The sequence below is a fragment of the Sesamum indicum genome, linkage group LG15, assembly GCF_000512975.1.
Source record: "Sesamum indicum cultivar Zhongzhi No. 13 linkage group LG15, S_indicum_v1.0, whole genome shotgun sequence".
NCBI classification, from domain to species: Eukaryota; Viridiplantae; Streptophyta; class Magnoliopsida; order Lamiales; family Pedaliaceae; genus Sesamum; species Sesamum indicum.
Window position 1 is genome coordinate 1,339,079 of NC_026159.1, and position 12,036 is coordinate 1,351,114.

At 32.1% G+C, this 12,036-nt stretch overlaps 2 protein-coding genes across 3 annotated transcripts; both read right to left on the reverse strand.

The window, feature by feature from the left end:
* On the reverse strand, positions 359 to 2,597 carry LOC105177320 (F-box protein At5g39250). 2 transcript variants are annotated; one of them, XM_011100436.2, is made up of 2 exons: positions 2,482 to 2,597; positions 359 to 1,556 (listed from the first exon to the last, which is right to left on the reverse strand). In XM_011100436.2, the coding sequence occupies exon 2, from the start codon at positions 1,457 to 1,459 to the stop codon at positions 710 to 712; it is 750 nt and encodes a 249-aa protein (XP_011098738.1). In that variant the 5' UTR covers positions 1,460 to 1,556; positions 2,482 to 2,597; the 3' UTR covers positions 359 to 709. The 2 variants fall into 2 exon arrangements, with proteins under 2 accessions (XP_011098738.1, XP_011098739.1); XM_011100437.2 differs by lacking the exon at positions 2,482 to 2,597 and adding an exon at positions 2,419 to 2,472.
* LOC105177360 lies at positions 5,019 to 5,431 on the reverse strand. Its single transcript, XM_011100481.1, has 2 exons — positions 5,138 to 5,431; positions 5,019 to 5,045 (listed from the first exon to the last, which is right to left on the reverse strand). The coding sequence occupies exons 1-2, from the start codon at positions 5,429 to 5,431 to the stop codon at positions 5,019 to 5,021; spliced, it is 321 nt and encodes a 106-aa protein (XP_011098783.1).

Below are 12,036 nucleotides of genomic sequence, written 5' to 3' on the forward strand. Positions count from 1 at the left end.
GAAAGTTGATGCTGGGTGTGAAAAGTGTTGATTAAGATAGAAAACCTAATGATTGTGGTAAAAAATGTTAGTTAAATAACAAAATGAAAAGATTATAAGTTATGTGATATGTTTCTTTAGAGCATGAAATGTGTTCGAAATTTATTTCTCACAAACACACACGTGAACGAAAAAATTCCACAAGCGATGCATCCCTAAATAACTAACATTACTCTTGGAAACCTTAAAAACGAGAGAAACTCCCATTGTAGCCTGAAGAAAGATGTGAGCCTAACTTCAATCAATCTGTGGCGCTGGCCGTCATTAACAGCATGACTAAATATCTGCTATATCATAGATTCCGTTCTCCCTCACGTTGTTAGAGCATTCATGACTCTACAGATTAAGACCAGATAAATGAACATTACATAAGTACTGCACAACGGGAACCACAAAGGTCATTTTCCCGACGTAAAGCATTGTACTAGTACAGATGGGAAAGCCATTCTGTTATACACAATCCAAAGAAAATCACAAAAGGAAAACATTTCTATCAGAGCTTAATGCCAAATTTGCACAATTATTCATGGAAACAAATCGAAGAACTATCCATAATATTGACACAGAGAGAATATACATAAAAGTTCTGTTCTAAATGAGAGCTACACCAAATAGGTAACCTTGGCCATTTGGCAGAAACTGATTCCCACGTTTGACATGGGTTGATACTTCACTTCCAATCAAGCATGTCAAGGAGCCACAAAACCTGGTCCTCCGAGTTGGCAGCATCACAGAAATCCAATTCAATCCCGAACACATCAATGACCCCCTCATTACCATGGTCCATAAAAAGCAAGGAGATCCACGCCCTTATACCAGACACAAAAGGGTGTGCAGGTGAAAAGTCAAGGTAGTCAAATGCCAGGGCCCGATATGTGGAGCGATCTATATAATCAAAAACAGATTTGTTTATTATGCAAGCAACTTTTTTGGAATCCTTTCGACCTACAAGCACAGAGACGCTAACAGTCTGGCCCAGAGGAATATTAAACCTTGGTTGCATAGGCAATGTCATCTTGTAATCAGGACTTGCCAAGTGAAACCTAAGAACGTCACAAATTCCAGTTGGCGGAGTCCAAGTTCCCTTCTTAAGAACAGGCCCCGGCACCACTTCTGAAAACATCAGCTTTTCTTCAGTCCAAATGTCGATGTAAAACTCCAAATCATTGAAGGATAGCCTTGGTGGAAGAAGGGTTCTAGTCTGTTGGCGTTTATAGAAGGTTTTAAATAGTTTCTGATAAGACAAAGTGGGAGGGGAAGGCTGCTTGCAAATTGATGGCCATTTCTTTGCACATAAGCATTTCCAAAAGTAATCATCTTGAGCAATCTCTAGCCACTGCTTACAGACTAACATACATGTTGCCAGGTCTCTGCCTTCTAGATGAGGGAAAACAGCCTTCAAAATTTCCTCGCATGACATCTTCACAGCATATTATACACTTCAAATGGCAAAAATCTTAAATTCAACAACTTTGGCAGCAGTATATGGTTTACGGGTAATTAATTCATATTGGTTCCTGAAAACAATAAGACAATTGAATGTCAGATGCCATACATATATAGAGTGGTTTACTATGTGAATCCCCTAATATGTAGCATGTATAACCATAACTAAATGAAACCTACTGATCTATTCTTGAGAACAAGATTAGAAAAGATTATGATTTGTATTTCACATTTTTTAGGATTACAGAAGCACAGAAAAGATCTTAAAATCCTAATTACAGCACTGCGTACTAGGTTCCAACATCTCAAGCACCACTAATACAACAATATCTTCATCAACATATCAAACCACACACTTCAACAAAGACGTATCATGACCTATAACTCCCCTTTATTAAGTTCTCTTACCATGCAATCCGAGTATATATACTTCCATTTCAGATATTAACACACCATCAGAATTGCAAGAAGATGACAATTTGAAGATCAACTCATGCAACACAAAAGATTCAGATCACACCCAAATCATGCCAAAACAACACACTTGACTAACAATTTTATATCACACGCCAAAAACTTCTTTACAACAAAAGCCCAAATTAGAATAACACAACAAAAACATTCACTCTAAAACAACTAGAACGAGCAAAAAAGGTAAATCTAAGAGCAAATCTCCAGAAAAAGGGGGGAAAATCAGACAAACAAACCAACCCAGCCAAATGATTTCTCCGTAACTACAGAACAAAAGATACAATAAAATACTAATCAATCCATCGTCACATCATCCAGTCAATACGAAAACAGAAAGACAAAAAACCTATCAAAACTAAAACCCAAAAACCAATTGCTTAAGAAAACGAATCAAACCCTAATGAGTACTAAAATTAAATTCCCAGAAAAGGTAAAAATTATAAAAAAAAAAAAAATGTATACCATTCAGGAATCAATGAAAATTAATTCAGTGGAAAAGAAGAAAGAAGAGAATATATACAGAACCTTGAGTCCGGGGATCATACGTTGCTGATTAGTCGACAAAGAAGAAAAAATCTACAAAAGAAAATTAAGATGAGAGAGAAAGCGAGCGAGGTGCTGGAATTCGCTGTGACGCGATACATTAAATCATGATTTGGATGAGGTTTCTGTGGGTCCCATGTTCCCAACAACCCTTTCTTTAAAAAAAAATTTAAAATATGTGGAAATTGACATAAGCTTTTGACAATTGTTATAGGAATAGCAATAGGACAAATATTTCAATTATTAAAAAAAAAAAAAAAGTATTAGGACAAAGCATTAATTAGTGGCCCATTAATTAAAAGTATAAATTTTCTATTAGAATCCTATGAAAATACAATAGTGTAATTTTTCTTATTCAAAGTTCCAATAATACCCCCACATTTTTCTTTTCATGAAAGGAATTGAGTTTTCTTACATATATATATATATATATATTTAATTTTGGTAGACAAAACTAAAATATATCAATCCGTATGTCCGTAAGAAAGAGTTGCACTTAAGTCATGTTTACGAATTAGTGTCTCTATAGCTGAATTATTGTCTTTTAAAATAAATATCTGATTATATGAATCGTTGGTGTAACAATGTTCAATGTTCTGAACCACCATAATTGATGGTAAATATACTTATAATATCAATTAATAAGCACAAACTTTTTATATTGAGGGGTATAATTATATTTGTAGTGGAAATAAAATTATTTGAATGGTCTTTTGAAAAGCAATGATGACACAATTTGTGCATCAATTAATTGTTTATGGTCATATTCAAGAAATAATAATCATATTCATTGACTTTCTAATTTTTCATCTTTATAAAATTAAATGGACTTAATTTATTGACATCTACTTCATTCATAGATTCTTGACTTTTGAGTATTAGCACAAGACATGAAAAAAATTAAAAATAAATAAATAATGATGCCAACCTTCACAACCCTTTTTCTTTTCTTTTTTTTTTTTCATACTAGTCAGTTGTAGTACGTTGTTTCTATATAAATATGATAAATATTTTTTATATTTTAAAATTTATTATAAATAAAAATCAAATTTAAAAAATATATATATTTAAAATATTATCAACACAATAAAAAATTAGTATAGCAGAAATGTAAATGTAATAAATTATATATAAAGTTGCAAGTTAAGGAATAGTGAAAATTGAGAATGTGCGAAAATAAAAGTAAACATTAAATTATTTAATAAAAATAACTTAATGTGTACAATTTTATCAATAATTTGTAGAAGTGAGAAAATTAATTTAATGTAAATAATTCAAAAATAAAAACTAAACAAAAAAAAAACTATTTTCGAGTTATTTTGAACGCAATCCGCTGCCATCAATGTAGGAGATCTCAAACAAAGAGAAAAAGGCGAGTGAAAGTGTCATCTTTGGGCTCTCTCTCCGTAATATATGCAAATGGGCTATGATGAACCAAATAGTCGGCCCAGATTGTGAAACCTCTGATGGCCCATCATTCTTATTGAAGATGGGCTAAACCTTTTTCCTGGTGACCTAAATTTTCAGTTAAATAAATATTCGATGAGATCATATGTTTACAAGAATTGACCACTCTGAAATTATTTAAATATCTTGCACTAAAATATGGAGGATTTTCCCCATTTAATGAAATTTAAGACTGGAAAAATGAAATGATAATATTAATCATTATGAAATTGAAAAAAATATAAGAATTTTAAATCTTTTTATGCAAATGCAATCTCAAATTAATTAGGAGAGGGAAAAGAAACGAGGAAAGTGCACGAGGAGGGAGATGAATCGTGAAATTTTAATTTAGATTTGATTTGATTGAATTTAAACTAATTAAATAGCAAGTGCATTGTATTTGCGCACGATTCAAGAAAAATGATCAATTTTATAATAAGTACAATATACTTACCTGATTCCAACAATAATTTTTCAAGATGAACATGGCATGTGGACTCAATTACACATGGTATGGTATGGTGGCAGTCCTGTCTGTTTCATTCAGATATCATGTGAAAATTACTACTCTCTCTACTCCACATATACATAGTATACATATTTTCTATTTATTATTTTATTTGGGCAAGGATGAAAATTCCTTGGTCCGCCCTGCTCCTGCTGCCTGCTGCCTGCTGCCTGCTGGCAGCTGCGTGCTCTCACTCGACTCACCCTCTGCTCTGCTCTGCTGGCCCTGCCTGTTGCACACTGAGACAGTGACGCTTTTGTCATCGAAAACGGGAACACGCTTCTAAGTTCTACCCTCCCTCCCCCCTTCACAACTCTTAACTGTGACTCTGAGAAATCTGAATCCAAAACAAAATAGAATTACACCATTTTCAACACACACAAAAACATACATACATGTGTGTGTGTGTGACAGACAGAGAGAGAGAGAGAGAGATGAGGAATTGAAGATTTGAAGATATTGGGGAAGAATATGAGAAGATTGCTGATACTAAATCTCTACTTGGTGGTCTATATATAATTATATATATATATATAGCAGAAGCATACATTTCTCGCCATCAAAACTAATTAACTAAATCTGTACTAATTACCTACATAAACAAAAAATATCAATAGAAATCACAACAATCTTCATCTTCTTCTTCTCCATTTGCCTGGTTGGGTGAGTATTTTCCTTTTATACCGCATCTGGATTGTGTTGAGGTTGAGCCCCGTAGAAATCCACCAGTTTCTGCAGAACAAGAACCTGAGTTTTCAGAAGCACGATGTAGTCCGCGGTTTCTTTAAACAGCTGCTCCGCCTTTATCTCTGCGTCTTGCGACGGAATGAGGCTGCGGAGTGCCTCCAACTTCTCGGAAACCGACGACGCCGCGCCGCCCCCAATGCACGCTTCAGCTGGCCTTCTCTTGGAGTTTGATGATCTTCTCCTCAGCCTTCTAAGAGCGGTGGGCCCTGAGGCTCTTGGCTTTGAACCCATTCCGGCGGCGGCGGAGGAGGAGGAGAGTTGGTGGAGGAGGGAATACGGGGTGACGGTGTAACGGATGATTCACAGGAATGGCGTTATGAGGGGTATAAGTAAGAGGGGTACGGACTAGTGCCCACTAGTTTGTGGAGGAACTACGACTTTGCCATTTCTCGCTTTTCCAAATATCTAAAAATTTCAAATAAATTAACTCTTCCTGTTTTTTTTTTTTAATTGATACATCATTAATTATTAATAGTATAATTTGGAGTTTCGTTTGTATTCATTTATTATAATTCATAAATTTTCAAGCTTTCATATTTATTATATTATAAATATTTTTTAAGCGTAACTAAATAATTAATTATTATACCATATGAAATAATCCGATCTTTTGATTTATTGCTTATCTATCATTTACATTTTCGAATCAAGGGAGTATTAATTCTAATTCATAGTAAACAATATTTATTATTAATCGAGATCGCATATTCTTTTGAACTAATTATCTAGAACTAACGGTAAATTTAATAAACATATTCGATACAAGTACCCATGATATGGAAAACGCTTATAGAATTATAGGTTTATCAAAATTGGAATATGCCATTTTTGGATATTCTCCATTCACGTTCATTATTCGTTGTGTTTCAATAGAGTACGATTTATCTGAATTTATTTTTTTTTACGAAGATATCGGAATATTCACAAGTATGTTTTAGATCAGATTTTCCGATCTTGGTTACACTATATTTCTATTGTCATATCACTAAAGTCGTCTTTATTTTGAGTTATTAATTGGGATATGAAATTGAGGAGGATTATGCTATTGGGGATGAGGGGAACCGGATTTGGAACTAGGGCAGGCAAAAGATATTTTTGATGTTTGTAGGGGTGTTTATGTAACATCGAGTGCAGAAGACGACACGATTTTCGTATCTCACTTGAAAAATGGTTATAGCGGGAAGAGGGCACATCTTGCGAGCAATGCGAGATTTTACAGAGAGAAAGCCTGCCATCTGCAATGGCGCATGTGAGACTCCTGTACTGTACCCCTCCCTCTAACCTATTATTCCCAAAATACCCCTGCACAATCAATACTTGTACACCATTTGCCAACCCTTTTCACAATCAAAATCCAAGTTGGAAAACTGTTTTGCAGTTGCACTTTTTCATGCAAATTTCTCCAGCCAGATTGCATCCCTAGAATCAATGCCAAAACCTTGTTCTTGGATTTCTAAAATCAATCATCCTTCATTTCAGTTCTCTTATCTCAATTTTATGAAATAAATCCCACAAATGGAATGTTTTTCGTCTGGATATGTAATTAGTTTGATCAGCATTACGTATCATAGTCGAGTTATAAATTGATGCTATAACCATAAACAGTTCTGCATTTAGAGAAGACACGATTCGTTCCACTCCAACTATCATTTTACTTGACGGTCGCGACTCTAATAAATTATAACAGTATCAAATGAAAAAATATCGTCAAACAACAAACTATAATTATTATTACATGTCTCATAAATACCAAACTAATTATATCCATAAGAGCCATTCTTGCAAGTAATTAATCCCACATGCAACCACTTTTTGTGCAACACAACAAAAACCCATAACTATTCAACATGAGAGCTGAAAATCTAAATGATTCAAGAGGGCAAAAAAAAAAAGAAAAGGGTGGGGGGCTCATGATCATAGAATTAGTGAGACACCTTTCCCCATGGTGACAAAAGCTCACCCATTTATATTAGGGAAAATTGAAGGGCATTCTTGTCATTCCACTCATAAAGGGGGGTGTCTGTGCCTTTGTGAGAGAGGTGGTAGTGTTTCTTGAGAGGTGTTGTGGCCTCCCAAAAGGGCACATGTGAATGTGGGAATGGGCCACCCAAAGGGCACAAATGGAAAAACAAATATATATACACACACATAAGTATGTATATATATATAGAGAGAGAGAGAAATGAAGAAAAGGGAGGATGCACATGGAGAGCACATGCAGTAGGGAACCCCCCCCCCCCCCTTCCTCCCTCCTTCCTTCCTTTTCTAGACATCATATATATATTTCTTAATTACCCATAATAATTTAACTATCATATCTACTTTATCATTCATTTTATCAATAATATAATTCTACCTAAGTTTTCCCTTAATAAAACCTGACAAAAATACCAAAATATTATTTACATTAGAGCTTCATGCAATCACACATTTTCAGCGCCCTTTCCAATCGTTTAAACTGTAAGTTATTTCGTATCAGTTTTCTACTTAAAGAATTATTTTTAATTTACAATTTCTCCTTTTAAATTCATTAAATTAAATTAGTTTAAATCAAAAATCACAAGAAAGAATTTTTGCAACTTATTTTTAAAATTATAAAATATTAAATTATTTTTTTCATATTTATTTTTAAATACTTCACCGACTTTCTCAAATTATAAAAGTAGAATATCATGTCACACAACTTAGCCACATAACACGTAGCTGGATTTGGGAAGATGATGACTCATGAGTAATATAATTAAGAAAATGTTAATCACGGATTAGTATTTATAAGTATGAAAATTTGGAAGTTAATTATATATATGTAGCACATGTTGGCATGTGGTTTTTCCGGGGATTAACTCAATTAATCCGGCATGTGAGCCACGTGTGACTGTGTCACGTGACCGCATTAAGATAATTAAATAATTGCAGTGTAATCTCCGTAGTCAATTTGTTTGGAGGAAAGTTGTTTTCCAACTCATTCGCCCCATCCAAAATTGAAGATTCACCATTATCATTATTATTATTATTATTTCATTCTAATCCATTCCCCATTAACAATATTATATTATTCAAAAATTAAAATGTTGTCCTAGTCTCTATACTTTTTATTTATTTATTATTGTTGTGTAAGTACCTTTTGTACTTTTCACGGCATGTCAGATATTTTACCCGACTATATTTAAATTAATAAATTTGAATTAAATGTTAATATTTTAAAAATAAATTTTAAATTCTTTGATATTTAAAAAAATATAGTCATAATTAGAGTTGATGAATTTAAATCTTCATAGAATAATTTAAAATTCATCAATCCAAATATACCGTCATATGCACGTTGATTAAAATAATGATAATGATCAATCAAAATCACTTAAATCATATTATATATATATATATATTATACTTTTTTGGCTGTGAAAGTAAAGTAATTACAAATCATTAAAGTAGTTCTTGTAATTTATTTAATTTTTACATAGAGAATGTAATCTCATGATTACTTAAAAATCACAAAGCTTTGGTTTGCAAAACTTTACAGGGGCTGTGGAATTACATTTTTATCCATATGGGAAAAAGCAAAGCATAGCGCAAAAAGGTAGGGTAGCTGCTAAATCTGGACACATATTTTCCAAAAGGTTCTCGCTGCCCATGCATTTGGTTTTTTTTTTTTTTTAAATTTTTTTTCTGTTCTAATCGCCTGCTAATTTTAGATTATGTAGCCAAAAATAAATATATAAAAAAGAATTAACATTAATAATGTAGAGTGTTCGAGAGTCAAATATAAAAAATATAAGTATTGGATGTAACCATCGACAGTGAGCCCGAACGATTAAGCTCTATTTCAACTATTACAGAGAATGTTGGGTTACGAAAACCCTTATATTACAGATGAATATACAATATTATTAATAAAACTATACAGACCTAGAATAATAGAATATATATATTATTATTTATAGATTTATAAATAGTAACAGACAAAAACGGAATCAGTAAAGAGGTTGGTTCAGAGAGCCAGATTCGGAGATGATAGCCCACAGCCAGTAAGGCTGAAAACCTCTTCTCGATTGCTCAAAAATCGAAACAAAACCACCAAGGTCAGTCCACAAAGGACCACTCATAACCACTTCAAATTTTCTCCTAGGAAAGAATTCACAAAAAACTTTTAATCGGAGCAAGAGAAGAAGAAGATATCTTGTTCAGAGGTTATTCTTTATTAGAGAACCACCAGAGATATTTATAGAGGTAGAGCTTAGATATTTGAGTCAGAGACACTTATTTCTGGAGAGAGATAGAGACAATGGAGGAAGAAATCGAGAAGAGAGAGAGAGATAGAAATTGGCGGAGAGAAAAAACCAGAAGAAGGAGAGAGACTCATTGAAAGAAAACGAGGAGACAATGGAAATGGATTAGGGTTAGGGTTTTGCAAAAGAGAGGAATATAAAACATAAAACACATCAGGTCGGGTGAGTGGGCTAGGTTGAGAGTGTGGACTGAGCCAATAAATGAACCAAGAGGTGGAATGGGCTGAACCTTCCAAGTGAAGAGGTTTGGGAAGTTATGAGCTGGGCCTACCAAATTGGTCGTGGACCATATTTAAAATAACAATGGGGGAAGTTATAGTGTATTTGGTGGCAAAAAAGTTATTATTTTGTAAAATTATCAAAATATCCTTCGAATATTTCGTTTCTCTAAAATACCCTTATAAACATATTGAAAATTAAAAATGCTCATATTCGATTTGACTTTATCAGTTGTTTTTTTTTAAATAAAATATTAACTAATTTATAAATATTAATATATTGAATTAATTTTTAAGTTTAACTGTAGTGAATCAAATTTTATCGAAAATAAAAATGGAGAGGGGAAGGGAGATTGTTGGTATTGTAGGAAAAAATGGATGTGAAATGACAAGCTTTTTTGGGCTCATCATCCATCAACTGCTCAGTACTAAGTACTCATCACCCTCCAATTCCTCTCCTTTTAACTTCGCTTTATTCCTTTTGTTTTTCGGTCTCCACTTCCTATATTTATTTATTTTTTACTTTTATTATTATTTTTATTTGTTTAGAAAATAAATAACGATCGATTTTTAAAATATATTAATAAATATCTTACTATATAATTCATTAATTAATTTGACCGAATTCCATCCAATTATTATTTATTATTCCTTTTTTTTCTTGATTTTTTTATATTTATTTTATTTTTGATAAATAAAGGTGGGAGCAAAGTTGTTTTGTCGGACATGCGACAATAGTACTTTGTGCATTCGATTGGTGGGTGCAACTCTTCACTCTGTTGTCTTATGCGAAATCGCACGACACTCGCTCCTTTCTTGATTTCCCACGTCTTTTCATTAAGATAACGCTTTTTACACTTTCTTTTTTCTTTTAAATTAATGATTTATTTTATATTCCACTCATGTATATATATTTACCTAAATACGTCGCACAAATTTAAATAAAGATATATTTTTTTATTAAGAGTGTGTTTGGATTGATGAATTTAAATTTAAAATAAGGATTTCAAATGACTCCATTTGAAAGAAATTTGAAATCCGTTATATTTAGAATTGTCCAGAGATATTCAGAGAATTAATTATGAATGATTTGAGATCCATGATTTCAATTTTTTCGATTCAAATACAATTTAAATTCAAAAAATTGATATGAATTTAAATTCAGATGGAGAAATATCGTTTGAAAATAAAAAGTTATGAAAATTAGTAACACATCGATTAAGACAACATTTGTTGATGTTATTGAGGAAGGCGAACAACTCTGTAGTTACAAAGGTTGCATGTCTTGTTTGAGTTCAAGTCATTGTACCCACTTGTAATCCGTCATTTTCAATCGACTCCAATTCAACAATCCCACACCGGAAAACCATCTTAACCATTTTTGGTAATTCTGTCCCACAGAAATTACTGCCCAAAAGAACCCCTCCACCACCCTCTAAAATCTTGGAACCAAAATCATTGGAGGATTTTTTTAATTAACAAAAATCCTTATCTATATTATATACGGATGAAAATTTTATTTTCCCTCACAAATAGCGATTACTTACAATGTAATATTAATTTTTAAAATTACAAAAATATCCTTATATATTGAACCATCTCTACTCAAATTTTTCTTTTCATCTATATTAATATGAAAATTCCACACACTAATTTTCTTTTGTATTGATAATATCCTTAAACTAGTTTTATTTTATTAATTTTCAAATGATGTTGGTTTATATCTATTATTCTTATTTATAATATATTTTAAAATATAAATAATTATTTATCATATGCACGTAGGGACGACGTGCTATAACGGTTAATATATTTAAATTCATAGAAAAAAAAAATGAGGAAACAATTTTCGTGGATTAGGATTGGCCCCTTTCTTTTAGTTGAGTATCATTCAAGAATGTATACTTGCTAAAATGAGTCTTCTTGCTTTGTAAAATAAATTATAGGGTAAACTATATTGACATCTTTTAAGATGAAGTTAAAATATATAAATATTTTTTATATTTTTATAAAATTATAGCGATATCTCCTAAAGTTATAATTATAATTACAACTATACCCCTGGTTGAAGGTAAAATTTACACAAATATTTTCTAAAAAATATTACACTAAAACCTCTGAGGTGGTGTAGCTATAATTTTACACCTCTTAAAAAATATTACACTAACACCCTTTAGGGGTGTAGTTGTAATTTTATAAAAGATAAGGGGTGTTTGTGTAATTTTGCCTAATCTAAGGAGATGTCAATATAATTTATCATAAATTATAATAATTCATTCCGATATACTAAATAATACCTCAATTCAACTAATACATCAGTATGAGTAAT